At 32.4% G+C, this 14745-nt stretch overlaps 1 protein-coding gene across 4 annotated transcripts in view; it reads right to left on the bottom strand.

Annotated features, from left to right (window-relative positions):
- Positions 1-105: 105 nt before the first annotated feature.
- The window catches only part of LOC124363007, a 32084-nt gene continuing 17444 nt past the window's right edge, over positions 106-14745 (bottom strand). For 3 of the 4 annotated variants that reach the window (XM_046818056.1, XM_046818053.1, XM_046818055.1), the window contains exon 2: positions 106-3164. In XM_046818056.1, coding sequence (XP_046674012.1) covers positions 1090-3123 — 2034 coding nt within the window. In that variant the 5' untranslated portion in view covers positions 3124-3164 and the 3' untranslated portion in view covers positions 106-1089. Of the gene's footprint in view, positions 3165-7626; positions 9057-14745 lie in introns of those variants that run through there. The other variant, XM_046818057.1, reaches the window with a different exon arrangement.

The following is a 14745-nucleotide window of genomic DNA, read 5'->3' as shown; positions in this document are numbered from 1 at the left end:
ACAGCTAAATATTAATGTTGCATGATATTTTGTGTGACAGTAACAAAAGGCTTTTCCACATTTGTACCTTTGTTAATTGTGTAGGGTAATCAGTTAACACACATCTACAAAAGAAACTGTTTATTTCAAAAGAAACATAGGTAAACACAAATTTATACTTTAAATACTATTTTTTACAAAAATCTAACATAATAACTTGTTGGAAAGTAAACTCGCTTCTTAAAGGTTTACCCTTTACAAAGAATAAAACTAATAATAAATGTATAAATAAGTAAGGAAAGCAAAAATTAAACACACTTATACAAATTTTCTTTGCAGTGCACACCCTAGTGTGGATTTTGTATCATAAATGTGTGTATGTATATATATATATATATATACCGTATATATATATATATATATATATATATATATATATATATATATATGTTGACTAAGCATACTCTACTGTACACGAATTGAATTTTAATATTATAATTGATATTTATACTATTTTTTATCATAATGTTTCAGTCACAATCTTTCTTTATTGTTACCATAATGTTGCAATTACTACCTTATAGTTATATCACTATAACAGTTTCGCACTAATGTACTTATATTTATTATGCACCATTAATAAAGTAAATTATTATAATTGAACAAAGGTTGTTGATTAGCTTTGTAACTAAAACAAAGTCCGTTCCAATGTAGTTTCATGTATATGTAGGCACTTTATCATTGGCAATTCTTGCCAATTGGAAACAACCAGAATCATCTGCGTAAAATTAAGTTTTGACAAATAAAAACTGTCATAAATACTTGTTTAATAATTATATTATAATAAATTACATAAAAGTTAAATGTATAACAGTAAATAATAATAGACAAAATGTAATACTAAAATTATTTTTTTTAATATTGACACACATTTTGTTCATATTTAAATAGCATATTCAAAAAGTTAATATCTATTTTACTTTACAGCTATCATTCAGTTTATTTATGAATAAAACCCAAAAATCGTTAAGTATAAACTGCACATTACAAACATTTCATGTTAAATGTATATTTAATTCCTGTTTCACAGAGCAGTTTAATATAAGTGTTTTAAACAAATTTCACATTACCTTTGTGTTGTTCAGAATCCATGTGGCATCGAAGAAATCGTTTTGAGCTTTCCACATCTTGTCCGTCAATGGGTAGCAATTTCTGGCACACCAGACAAAACAGTACGTTTTTGTACAAGCAAAGATGATAAATGTTCCTCAAAAGGAACTCGGGAATCTTGGAGAAACTCGTACCCAAGCGTTCCAATGCTGCATCATGAGAGACTTCATATTTCATCACATATGATTTATGACGAGTCCCACTCAAATGCTCGTAAAAACAATGTTCAATATTTCCTGGAGCAGAAAGTACATCAAATTTTGTATCACATGGTTTACAATAAAACTCACCTTTTATCTCCACTATGTGATCAATGTTGCTCAGGATATAGGATGGAACTCTGCCAAATATTGTGTCAAATTTGTCAACAGTTTCTTGTTTCTCGTTGGCTTTTTTCTTCACAGCGGACAAATGTTCTGCAGAGAAGAAATGAGTTCTAAAATTCTGTGATGTCACCATGTCCATCTTGTCGCCATTATCGACTATGATCCTGGTGTCACATAATGCACAATTGAAATGCTCTTCGGACACATCGTAATCAATACAGTCCCAGTTAATCACCACAAAATGTGGAATTGAACAGAAAATCTCCACTAGATCAGATCTTATTGATTCAGAAAGACGGTCCAGATTTTGCTCTTGTTCTAGATGTTTATTACTTTTGAAATGTATTTCAGAATTATTTTCTAAACTACACGCAACATTCCGAGGTTTGACTTTCTTTCCCTTTTTTGAGTCTACAACTATATTGCATAATAGACATTCAAAGTCATTTGTGTTTTCCAAGAATTTTACATGATCAATATTGTCTTGAATAGATTTTGGTACACTTCCAAATAAATTCTTCAAACTATGAACAGTCATCTGCTGTCTCCGTTTTTCTTCAGTGACATTATTATCGTGCCAATCAGATTTCAGGTGGCTAATTATATTCTTCAGAGTCTTTTCACTGTCTCTTTCTTCAATTATGAACTCCTCACAGATCCTGCAGGTAAGGTTTCTTTTATATAGTGTAAAATAAGCCAAGTTTTCCACAACAATGCTAGGTAAAGTCTCAAAAACTTTCAAAAGTTCAATGAAAACTTCATTACTTGGATCTCTTCTGAATTTTAGATTTTGTTGGTGAAACTCGGACAAAATGTGGGCTTTGAAATTTTGCTCCGTCTCATAAGTATCCAAACTGCACTTCACATTTTCATTGCACAATACACAAAAAAGGTATGTATCGTTTTTACTGAAATACTCAATACTTGTAATCAAATAACTAGGAAAGTGCAAAGAATTTTCCAGCGAAGGAATCAAGGAAAGTATTTTATTAATTTTTACATTATTTATATGCTCTAAGGAATAAAAATGATTCTCAAAACTCTCAATGGATTTATTAATATCAGACGGATTTACAGATAAAGTTTCATCACAAATAGAGCATAGATATTTATTGTCACCTTCAAAAATTTGAAGAAAACTACTATTGTTTAGTACTACTGGTGGAATACTACCATAAATATTTTGTAGCTGGCTTAAAATTGCATGGAATAATTTCATATTTTTTGTGTGAGCCACAGACAACAAGTGATAGGAAAAATTTGTCTCTGTAATTGAAGAATCGTTACTCACTCCAATCATTTTCTTACAGATTGTACAGATGTAGTAAAAGTCATCCATGGTTAAAACCAGAATATGGTTGAGGACAATTTGTGGGATTTCTCCTGAAAATGTTTCCATGAGACAGTCTATAAGTACACTCATTGGAACTATGTTTTCTTTGTGTTCTTTAGACGATAAATGCCCCTCGAAATCTGTTATGGAAGTTGAAGAGGTTTTATTATAAAGTTTTTTAATTACCTTATTACATGGAATACAAGTGTATTCATCATTTGCATTGTTGTAATTAAAGTTCTTCACATTTTCTTCAATTTCTTTTGGAAGTTTACCAAATTTTGTTTCTAAACTTTCTAAAATTTCTGAAGCCATTCTTTAGATATTTTTAGACTTTCATAAACCCTTTTCATGCACTGTAAAAGAAAACAGAATGTTAAGTGAAATATCATTGCCATATTGTTATGTTAACAACACTTTGATTACAATCAGAGAAAGATACATGAACATTTTTTTATCCTGATAATATTTATGTTATTGAGATAATTTAATTATTGAAAGTTTATCAAGTTTAGAGGATAAAAAACAACTATCCTTCGGGGAGTAAATGTAACTAAAAATTATTCAAAAAAGGAACTGAATAGTGGCTAAGCAGACAGAACATCCATCACAAAATTTAATGAAACTAATCAATTCATCTTTATGTGAGTACTTTAGGACAAATATGTATGATGGCCTATTAGAATAAACAATAAAAATATGGGAATTTATAATTTAAACCTTTACTTAGAGCCATTCAGTAAAATTTGTAACTGACAGATTAAAGAATACATAATTAGAATGAAATCCACATTTTGGATATTTGTTCATTTGCTTGATGTTATTTATGCATATTACCTATATAAACTACACAGTCAGTGTATGGTAACTGAACAATCACATATAAATAAATAGAGTTAAGGATATCCATGTATATTTTAAAATACAAATTTTACTGTGGAAATGAACCAACTACAAAAGCATACAAACATTTTGGTAATGAAAAAAAGGAACAAAAAGGTAAAAACTAAATTTTTTTCTGAGAAATAAAGTTATTCAAAGTTAATGCCACATAGCTTTTAAAGCAGTACAAAATTTGAAGAAAAATACCATGCAGTAAATTAATTTCGGTTAAGTTATCAACCTTTATAAACACTTTTTCCCCTATTTTCGGTACGTACGTCCTGTACTGTACAGGGTGAGATAGACCAACCCGTTCAGCAGTTGAACTGAGAAAACTATCTTCTCCGTTTATAACAAAAGGCCCGATATAATTCAGAAAAATAATTTTTAATACCCAAAAATGGCACTTTTGGGAGGGTGGGAGTCATTTTTGAAAGATATTCATGACTCCCAATGTCAAGGTAGGTCAAACTGTACGTCATTTTAAAGGTTTATAAAAGTCTCTTTCTATTCAATGATCATTTTTAACTTATTTCACTTCTTTTATACAGAGTGGTCCAAAATATTAAAGTTGTAGAATTTTATAATTTATTTTACTATTACCTTGCTAAATATTTTAACAAATCCAAACTTTTATCCAAAAGTATTTTTTCTAAAAATAAGTTACAGTTGTCACTTTCCAGCACACTTGCAACTTTTTTTTAAACAATTAAAATTTATTATATTTAAAACTCTCAAAAAACCTACAGAATTCAAATACAAGTTATGACTCTCATTACACCTATCAATAGCTCTCTTAAAAGCTAATTTTTTTGTATTTAAAGTTTGGCTTTATATTGGATGGTTGAGAAATGGCACCAAAAATATTAATTTTCATAAAATTTTGTTGCACTTAATACATTGTTATATCGAACCTTTACCTTAGGTTACTCAAAATGACCTACCACTTGTTTTTAAAACACTTTTTGTATAATGAGACAAGGGTATAGCCAGCAAGAGGGTTCAAGGGGTCCGCACTCCCTCCCAAATTTTCAATTAATTTTTTAGTAAACGATTATTATTATTTAAATAATTCAGTATTACTACCTTATACACTGCTGAAAAATTGTTTCCAACAAAAAATGGGTGAAGGAACCAAATGGAGCTCTGTCCACTATTGGAAAATATCAGTTGTCCACTACTTGTGGGGAAGGTTAACCATTTAACCGCCACGCCCGAGATATGCTGTGCGACTGTAGTTTTGTGAACAAACTATACTCGTTTTGTGAATCACAAGTATACTCGTTTATATTTTATCAGCTGTTTGATTTTTGTTTATCAACTGTGATTTTGTATTACTTGGTGTCATAAACTTAAAGTTAGAAATGTATAGAAGACAGCTGTCCAGTTTTGTGGAGCAACCTTGTGGACATTACTTAAACTACTTGGATGCCACGTGCATTGTATCGTACACGAGTTCTGGAATGGTTACGATGATATTTTAAAGGAGTTTTCCGATGTTCATTCGTAGATAGTTGTGTGGTAGTGGTATTATGTTGCAATTATTCAATAAATTGATATTATTTAAAACATTTGTACACATTGCAAATTGTTTGCTCTATTTATTAAACTTTAAATAACGTGTATAACGTATTATGTCAAAACCTCCTAAAAATGGGAAAAAAATAATCGGCCCTGGAGGGGGGGGCTTAGTATGTAACTAAACCTGGCACTCAGGTGTCGCCATGAATCAAGGAACGCAGCAGTTAAAGGGTTAAAAAACATAGGTTTTGAAACATGACCAACAACTCAAGCCGACATGATGTAACGAATCAGGGCTGCTGTTTAATCAATTAACGGAAAAGAGGTCTTAAGGGCTGTAGAAAATTTCAGTTTCAAACTGTAAACTCTATTACAGTTTGAACATCTAAATAAAGTTACTTGAATACTGTAATTGTTGGACCGAAATAATTAGAGCCTAGAAAATTGTAGGAATGATAATTACTTAAATTACAGCATCTAACGGAGGTTTTTAAGAAAAGGTAAAACATATATAAAATTCACTAAGAACCTACAAGAGTTCAAAATGCTGTCAAGCGTGCAACAAAGATAACGGTCAATTTTTAATTTTAAAAATTCGTTTTTAAGAGAGTTATTGATTGATGTAATGAAGTCATACCTTGCTATTTGAATTTTTCATGTTTTACAAGCTTGAAATATTCTAAAATTAAAACATTTAAAAAAATTTTAAATGTGCTGAAAAGTCACAACTGTAACTTAGTTTTAGAAAGAATACTTCTTTGATAATAGAAAGTAACAAAAAAATAAGAGGTGGTCTGCCTCACCCTGCACGTAATAAGTATATTGTGCCATGAAACAGTGAAACAAAATAAACGAGTAAGGGAGTTTGGTAGATAACATTATAATAATTAATAGAGAATTTGATAGTTTAATAATGAAATTATACCTAGTAGGTAGCTACAACGAAGATTCGGTTGCTGCATAACTCACTAAACTGTGATTATTGGCTGAGCATTAATGAAACCTATCGCTAGAGAGGCTTGAAAAATTTCATTTCTGTCTATTTGTCTGTCTGTATGTTTTTCACATGATAGCTTGAAAACAAACTGACAAAAAAACTTTGCATGAAACCTCATTTTTATATGAGCAGCAATGAGTTCAATGATGATGCATGACACTATGGAATTCAGCTGAGGGTCAGCAAATATTTTTACATTGGTCTTATGGGTAATCATGATGTCGACCAGAATACATAAATCGATAAACAAACTGAGTACAATCATCTGAGTTTTCAACTTGTGACATTTCTATTCATAAAGGTAAAAGAAAAAATTTGGAAAGTCAATGCTACAAATTGGTGACAAGATTTATTACAGCGCACTCTTGTATAGTAGTACCCTCCTTATCTCACCGAAACCTTTATTTTAACACTGCTTTAAAACCTAACTTAATTAACCATAGTGTGAATGAATCAATCATGTAGCATGATATATCTAGATAGATTTCATTAAAAGTCATTTCTATATAGACAAGAATGAGTTCTATGATGGCGCATTTCTAACCATGGAATTATGCTGAGCGTCAATGAAATGTATCACTAAGCTGGCTAACACTTTGTCAGCAGAGGAGATGCAAAAATTTTATTTCTGTATGATTGTCTGTATTATGTCAACATATAGATATTTTTCCACAGGACATCTCAAGAATTAAACTATCTAGATTTGAAATTTCATAAGCAACCTCAGCAAAGCTTGTTACGCAACACATGGATTGGCGTACCCTTTCCATGTAATTATAAGGTACCATGTTAAAAAAGTAACGAGAATTTCACTTTTTTAAATATTTTTTTTTCTACATTAAATATAGTCCCAATTAGATATTATGCACTAGTGCCAGTGCTTCTTCCAATCTTCAAAACACTTCTCAAATTCAATCTTTGGAATAGGCTTCAGCTCTTTCAGAGATGCACCTTCAAGGTTCTCTTTAATTTTGGAAATAAAAACCCTATCCAACATCAAACTGCATATAATATACTTTTTCAGTTTTCACTCGATTACTTTTTACTCGTAGTTTAGCTGAAATTTGGTGCCACCTTCAAAAATTGTGTGGTATAAATTATAAATATGTTGTTTTTCTGAAAATAACATTTATTCTTAATGTTTTCCTTCCTTTTAATACTACTAACATTTTTGAAATTGATTTTTTTATTTTTAGTGCTTAATGTTTTGTATCTTTATAGAATTTAGTTTAGATACTGATATTCAGCCAGTTTGATACTGGCGGCTTCGTAATACTTATTAGTATACATGTTATTTTGTTATATTATTTTGAGACTGTTAATTTTATATGAGTCATTTATTCAATCGAGTACCATCTGAGTATTGTCATGGCATTGAAAAAAATCAAAATCTATGCACTCTTCCCCATCGTACTTACCTATGAAAATGTTCCACATGTACACCAACAAGGGTTTCATCTAAAAATATTAAAGTTAAGTATTTTGTATCATTGTTAGTAGTTCATGAAAGAAAACCCATCCTCTGCATACTTATCTTTCTGGGTTTTATACAGCTGATTGTAAGCGCGTGCCAAAATTGGGTTTTCGTTAATTTTAAGATTTATGTTTAGGCTATATTTATGTATTCCAATAGTAAAAATTACTCACAACTTTTACTGTTTGATAAAATAAACAATATTTACACATTTAAAAATTATTGTTTGACGGAGAAGCCCAACAAAATTTTATAAGAACTCCAAATTTAGTCGATTTTTTTAAATTATATAAATAATTATCTCTCTTAGACCAATCTGTAATCATCAGGTAAATGATTAATTGAAACTCGAATTCATTGAGCTTATAACGTATTTTTAAACAACACACAATTCAGTTGAGCAGTTGGCTGCAATTCATTACGAGGTTCGCCTTCGCCTTACTGTGCAATAACACACTGTCAAATAACACATATTAGAGCTTGAGCTGCATCTTGGATGACTACTACAGTGGACTATTTGTTTCTTCATTTCATTGAATTACCTTTCTGGCATGTCTCTAGTCATTTGGATGAGTAAACAATTGTCCCAAAATCCTTCATTAGGAGAAATCTTATGATTTTCAAACAATCTATTTCAAAATTCTAGAAGAGTTAAAACAACTCTTGAGCAAAGACCTATGATATCTTTTTGATCTTAACCCGATTTCACCTGCCATACAAGTTTTTGAACTCATTTGAGCAGATAGGAGTTCTTCAATTTCACATGAGCACGGAGAGCTTCTATGATCCATTAAAAGAAATAGTTACATTGATTTTAAAATGCTGTATGCCAGTTTGGTTTGAAATAAAGTTCAGCAAGTAGAAAGGTGCTATTGATGTGTATAGAGCACTAGAAATATCTCAATACTTGACTGACGACCTTAAGAAAGTTATACTCCCAGTAAATGAACTTTCAAAATTCATTATTTGCTCACCTTGAGAACATACTGACGCCAAACATTAGAGAACAAGAAATAAGAGTGTTAAGAGCCAGACAGGCTATCAAAAGGTAAAACAATCAAAAAATATATCACTCCTACCTTTAACTTTGAAGCGACAGACTACACTGAATCAATTAACTGAAATTATGGGAAGGGTTCGCGCAGAACATGAGAGAAGGTGGAGGTTGCATCCGGGCATGAGAATGAGCAGAATGGTACTACAGTTGCCTTCCTCCAGAGTGTCATCTGACCTTCTCTCACTCAATAGATCAATGTCTTCTCGGGTCATAGGTTTGATCACAGGACCTTGTCACCTGAGGAAGCATGTTCACAAAGTCGGCATCCTTCAGGATCCGCTCTGTAGAATGTGTGATTAGCAGGATGAAACTGCCGAACACTTGCTCTTTGATTGTCCTACAATAGCAAGGGAGCAGTACGCCATCTTTGGTAGTTTGGACAAGGATTTCCCCAGGAGGACCTGATAGGTTGTTTTCGGCGCTTTGTGGAACTACTGAAATCATAGACTGGTAGACCTCATGGTGTGCTTCCGGGGTGTGCAAAAGGCTTAAGTGCATGGCAGTAGGCCACTCCATAAAAGAAGAGGAACCAATGAAAAAACGTTCCTTCGCCAGTATATTATACCCCAGACTGAGGTGTTAAAAAATGTCCTTGTGAAGAGATAAATACACAAGCTGTCAGACGTTGCTTCAAACTAAGTTTGTGCCAGCTCTTTTTAATGTATTAAATAACAATATTGTCCCAAATTAATGAAAACAAAGTAAACTCAAATGTATGGTATTTGAGTAATAGCCACAAGTACAATAGCAGATGCAGTATAATAAGTGTCCAACACTTGATTGAAAGATAATATCAAATCAAGACTGCAGTATAACAAGCCTCCACCAACACAATTGTATCATGATTACCGATTATAATTATCAATATTATCGAATACAACATATAACATACAGACATTCATAAGTAAGTAATCATTGCCAGCTAGCTGTTTTAATTTTATTAATGTAGTGAGTAGGCTAGTGACACCGGCAAGAACAATGCTAATGAACATGCAACCGTTGTTTCAAAATGTAGCCTATTTTTAAATGTTGAACAATTTTTTAAATGGCTGACAGATAATGATCTTGCTCCTTTAAATTCAAAGTGGGGTACAGTACTATAAGCGGAACCAGCTTTTATATTAATTAGTGTAATTATCAATAATTAATATTCATAAATTTGAATATGCGTCTAAAATAAAAACAACATATCTATAGACAAAACAACAATCATATTTGAAATTAAAATAATTCATATACATAAATAATAATAATGAGCTACAACAATCAAACAAACCATTAGAATTGGAAATAGAACGACTCATAAATAATAACGAAATGGTAATAACATAACAAACATTTATAACAGAAAATACTAAGTATACGTAATTATTTATATATGTTTTTTCCTGGGTAGCAATGATTAACTGCTTTCAACTAGTTGTTGAAGCATCTTCTCTAGAAAACCGTACTTCTCTTCTGTATAAATACTCACAGAGAGTATCTCAAAGCAGGTCGGCTGATATACTACCTTTAAAACTTTGTTTCAGTCCTCCACGAGCTTTTGATTGTCTGCTATTATCTATAAAAGAAAATATGTTTATTATATGAAAAAGTGTTTATAGTTGATACGTTAGTTATTGTTCAAAAATCAGTATCGGTTTGTTATATCGTTTGTCAATATCAATATATAAAACTGGGTCCGTTTATCATACTTTACCCCCAAAGTGTCCAGTTTGTAGTAAGGAGATGAAAATAAGAATTAAAGGGGAAATCAAACACTGTTTCGCTGCAGGAAAAATCATAACAAACATGACGTATCATAAAACGCACTTGAAAAGGCATTTTTTTTAACATTCTAAATTTGGTATTATGAGCATATTTAAATCAAGAACTATTTTTGTTGGAATCAAACAAACTATGACTTTTTAAATAATGAATGTATTACTGACAGCATCCAGTACCAGTAGAAATGCCATTTCAGATTGGCTAAAGTATTAATAAGTACTTCACTGATTTTACATAGTTTTAATAAAGTTAAGTTATTTTATATAATCTGCAACAAATACACTTCTTTTACGTATAAAAGTATGGCTCACTATAATATAATTCTAAAGGCCTACAATGTAATTCGGTTCGATATTATTGTTCCAAATTATTTCAAAGTAAAATCGTGTTTCGTATTTGACTAATGGCAGCAACTAGGATGACTATGTACGTGTTCTTTGTTTCACAAGGAGTCGGACACGTTTAGCCTAGAAAAAGTAAAAGGTAAGTAAATGTTATTGTTTTTATTTACATTTTATAAATATAGATAGCATAGCATTTTATTTAACGTTAATATATTGATTTAAAAGCTGCAGAACTATACTGTTATTTGAAATACCTATTACATAATTGGGTCCGACATTTTTTTAGTATTATAAGATGGTCATGAATATTGATGATTCTATAATCATTATTCAATTGTGTTGTGGCCGCTTATTATATTGCAACCCGAATCAACAATATTCATGCGTAAAGAATCCTTGATATAACTGATTAAACCAAATTACGTTAAGCTATAGGTATTTCAAATTTCAGAATAAAAAGTAATAATGTTATGGTGAATAAAAAACAATCTAAACTATATGTATGTATAAAATATAACAAACGTACACTAACATTTACCTTATTTTTAATACTTTGAAGGATAAACGTGTCTGACACAAATAAAACATGTATATAACCATTGCTCTTGCTGCCATTACAGATGGCCAGTATTAGGCTAGTGTCAATAACAAGCAATTCAGTGGTAACCTATTACCGGAATACTGTTATTTCAGTAACAGCTGAGCTGAATGATTTGGTGTTCTCATAACAAGTTTCTGGTTTAGTTTAATCAGTAATCAGTAACAGCCAAGGCCAATGCAAGTAATGAGGCTAGGAATGTAAATATTACATTATGGAATGTTATTATGAGAGATAAGTAGGTTCAGATTAGGCTATCGTAAATATGTTACCAGTAGTACAAAACTTAAACAAAACCTTTACAAGTGCTCATGTGATCTGAGCTTGAATTTGGGTACTATCTTAAGGGGCGTTTTTCTTTTAAGCCAGAAGTGCTGGTTGGTACCAAGGGCACCACCAAAGCCCGCACTGATGGCCAGGACTATTGCCCAACCTCAGATCACATACGATGTAGGGCGTGATTTCAGATCGGGAAAATACTGATCAGATATGCCCCTGACAATCCCCCCAGGGGCCACCAAGCTTCAGTGGCACCTGGTGTATTTTTCAGGTGAAATAAGAAAAGCATCCCTCGAAATAGTACCCAAATTCAAGCTCAAATCACATGAATGCTTGTAAAGGTTATCTTTAACTTTTTATATTTATATTACATAGTACATATGTATAGCCTAATAACAAATAGTAGATAAGGATTTCATACTACCCAATAATTGTGTTATATATGAAAATTTAAATTAACCCGTTTATAATTTTATTAGTTTATTATTCTATGTTACATTATATCAATCAATCAATCATATTTATATTGCTTTCAAACAATTTTACATTGCATTTGCAAACGTCAATAAATAAAGCTAAAAATCCTGCAGTTTGCTATTCTAAGATTCATTCATTGCACGCATACATACATTCTCCCTCTCATTCATACATGGCTTCAGTATCGGTAATAAGTTACGAATAATTAGTGGTCCCAGCGGCATAACATGAACTCATCTACAGAGTAAAACACTTCAGACACTAAAAGGTCCTTTAACCGAGCTTAAACAGGGTTGGGTTGTTGACATTTGTTATGCTCTCAGGGAGATTATTAATTAATCTGACACCAGCTTGTGAAGGAAGTTGTTCAGATGCCAATGTTCTATGATGTTGCATCCTGTAGCTGTCCCCACCTCTAGTATCATACCTGTGGACGTCTCTGCCCCGCACTAACTCACATCGGAATCAGCAATACAGAGCTACATCCAAGATACAGAGGCAGGGTAAAGTCAGAAAACCATGCTCCCTGAAAGCATCGCAGCACGACTCTCTTGGATTCAATTTGCACATGATTCTAATGACTTTTTTCTGAAGCCTGAAAACTCTGTTGAATCTGTTCCTTGCACATCCACACCAAAGGCATATGCCGTAGGTCAAATAGGGATATAAAAGGCCAAAATAGGCCATCCTTAGAACCGCAAAAGAGCAAACCTGTGCCAAATTCCTCAGGGTAAAAACGCCTGAAGCAACCCTTGCACATACATGCTCAACATGATTGGTCCAAGTTAATCATCGAGATATATATCTAAAAATCAAGTGGATTCCACTTCCTCTAAAAGGGTGTCCTCTACCATGGTAATGGGTATAATTTTGTTAATTTGTTGACGGAGGCAAAAACTTATATAATTCATTTTTGTATTATTAGTTTTACGATGTAAGTCTGAGAAATACTGAATTTCAAAAGCAGTATTTTATTTTGCTCTGACACATAGAGTCGTGTCATCCGTGTATTAGATTATCTTTCCATTCTGAATTGATAGTCCCAGATCGTTCACATAAACTAAGAACACTACAGGTCCAAGGATAGATCCCTGGGGCACCCCCTGATTCAAAGGAACTCTCTGTGACTGAACACTGGAAATTTCTACAAACTGATACCTGTCACTGAGGTACGATTTCAACCACTTCAGTGGCAGACCACATACCCCATATGATTTCAGTTTTCACAAAAGAGTAGCATGGTGAACACAATCAAAGGCCTTCGAAAGATCGAGAAATACACCAATTGTGTGCTCCCGACCCTCAAAACCCCCCACGACCACATCCACAAGGCTTGTGGTGGCATCAATTGTTGACATGTTTTTTCGAAATCCAAATTGGCTTAAAGACAAAATGCCAAACCTATTGAGGAAATCCATGAGTCTTTAAAAAAAGTGTTTCAAATACTTTACTTAAAACTGGCAGAATTGAAATGGGACGAGGCAAGGATCGTCTTTCTTGAAAACTGGAATCACTTTATTTAGCTGTTTTTAGCTGAATGGAAACACTCCTATTTCAAAGAACATATTAACCAGTCTTGTGAGTGGTTTCAAAATGTGCTTTAGGCAACGTTTGAGTAGCCATACTGACATGCCATTGATGTCACATGATTTTTTTGTGTTGAATCCCCGTATCACCCCCACCACCTTTTTCTAGCTAGCAGGAGAAAGCACCATGGACAATACCAATCCCCTTATAGGTTCCAAAATAGACCGACTGCCGCTCAAAGGCAGGTTCAGCACTGCGATTGCATAAAAATTACTAAACTCCCTGGCCACTTCTTCAGGGCCAGTAAAAGTTCATCCCCAACTTTAATTTTTATTGGTTTTGAAAATTTGGAAAAATCTGGTTTTAAATTTGAGTTAGGCCTAATAATGTCCCATGCTACTTTGGATACGTTATCTGCTCTCTTCAGTCTACTTTCAATGTCCATAGGCTTTAGCTGTTTTTATGACTTTCCTGTATATTCTCTTATAGCTTTTTGGAAAAGGTTTTAAACCACTCATCTTGAGACTCCCTAAATATGGAGTAGTGAAATTTAAGTTTTCTCTTAATTTGAGAATGCCCTGGGTAACCCATTGATTTTTTGAAATTTTTTTCCTTGGACATTTTGAATGGGCAAGTGGCATCAAGATGTGTGGTTATGCAATAACTAAATGCATTGAATGCCTTACTTGGCGATTTTAAATTGTTTAAGAAAGTCCAGGATTCCTTAGAAAGAGACTGACAAAGACAATCAACATTTCTGGGATGTAGAGACCATTTGTGTTTTTTAGTTTGGTGTTCGAATTCCGCGCTCACTCCAAGAATCTTGTAGTACAGTTAGATAAATTTTTGTATACTTATACTTGCATGTATTTCCCGTCTCTAGCAGCAATTACTCAAATACCATACTCATGATTTAACTTTGAATTATATTATGGTGAAGCTATATTTTGATGTATCAAATACATATACACATTTAAGATTATAGAACATAATACACCTTTTTTATAGCAAGTT

Source organism: Homalodisca vitripennis, chromosome 5, assembly GCF_021130785.1.
Source record: "Homalodisca vitripennis isolate AUS2020 chromosome 5, UT_GWSS_2.1, whole genome shotgun sequence".
NCBI classification, from domain to species: Eukaryota; Metazoa; Arthropoda; class Insecta; order Hemiptera; family Cicadellidae; genus Homalodisca; species Homalodisca vitripennis.
Note: the sequence above shows the minus strand (reverse complement) of the source record. Positions and strands in the feature narration are given on the sequence as shown.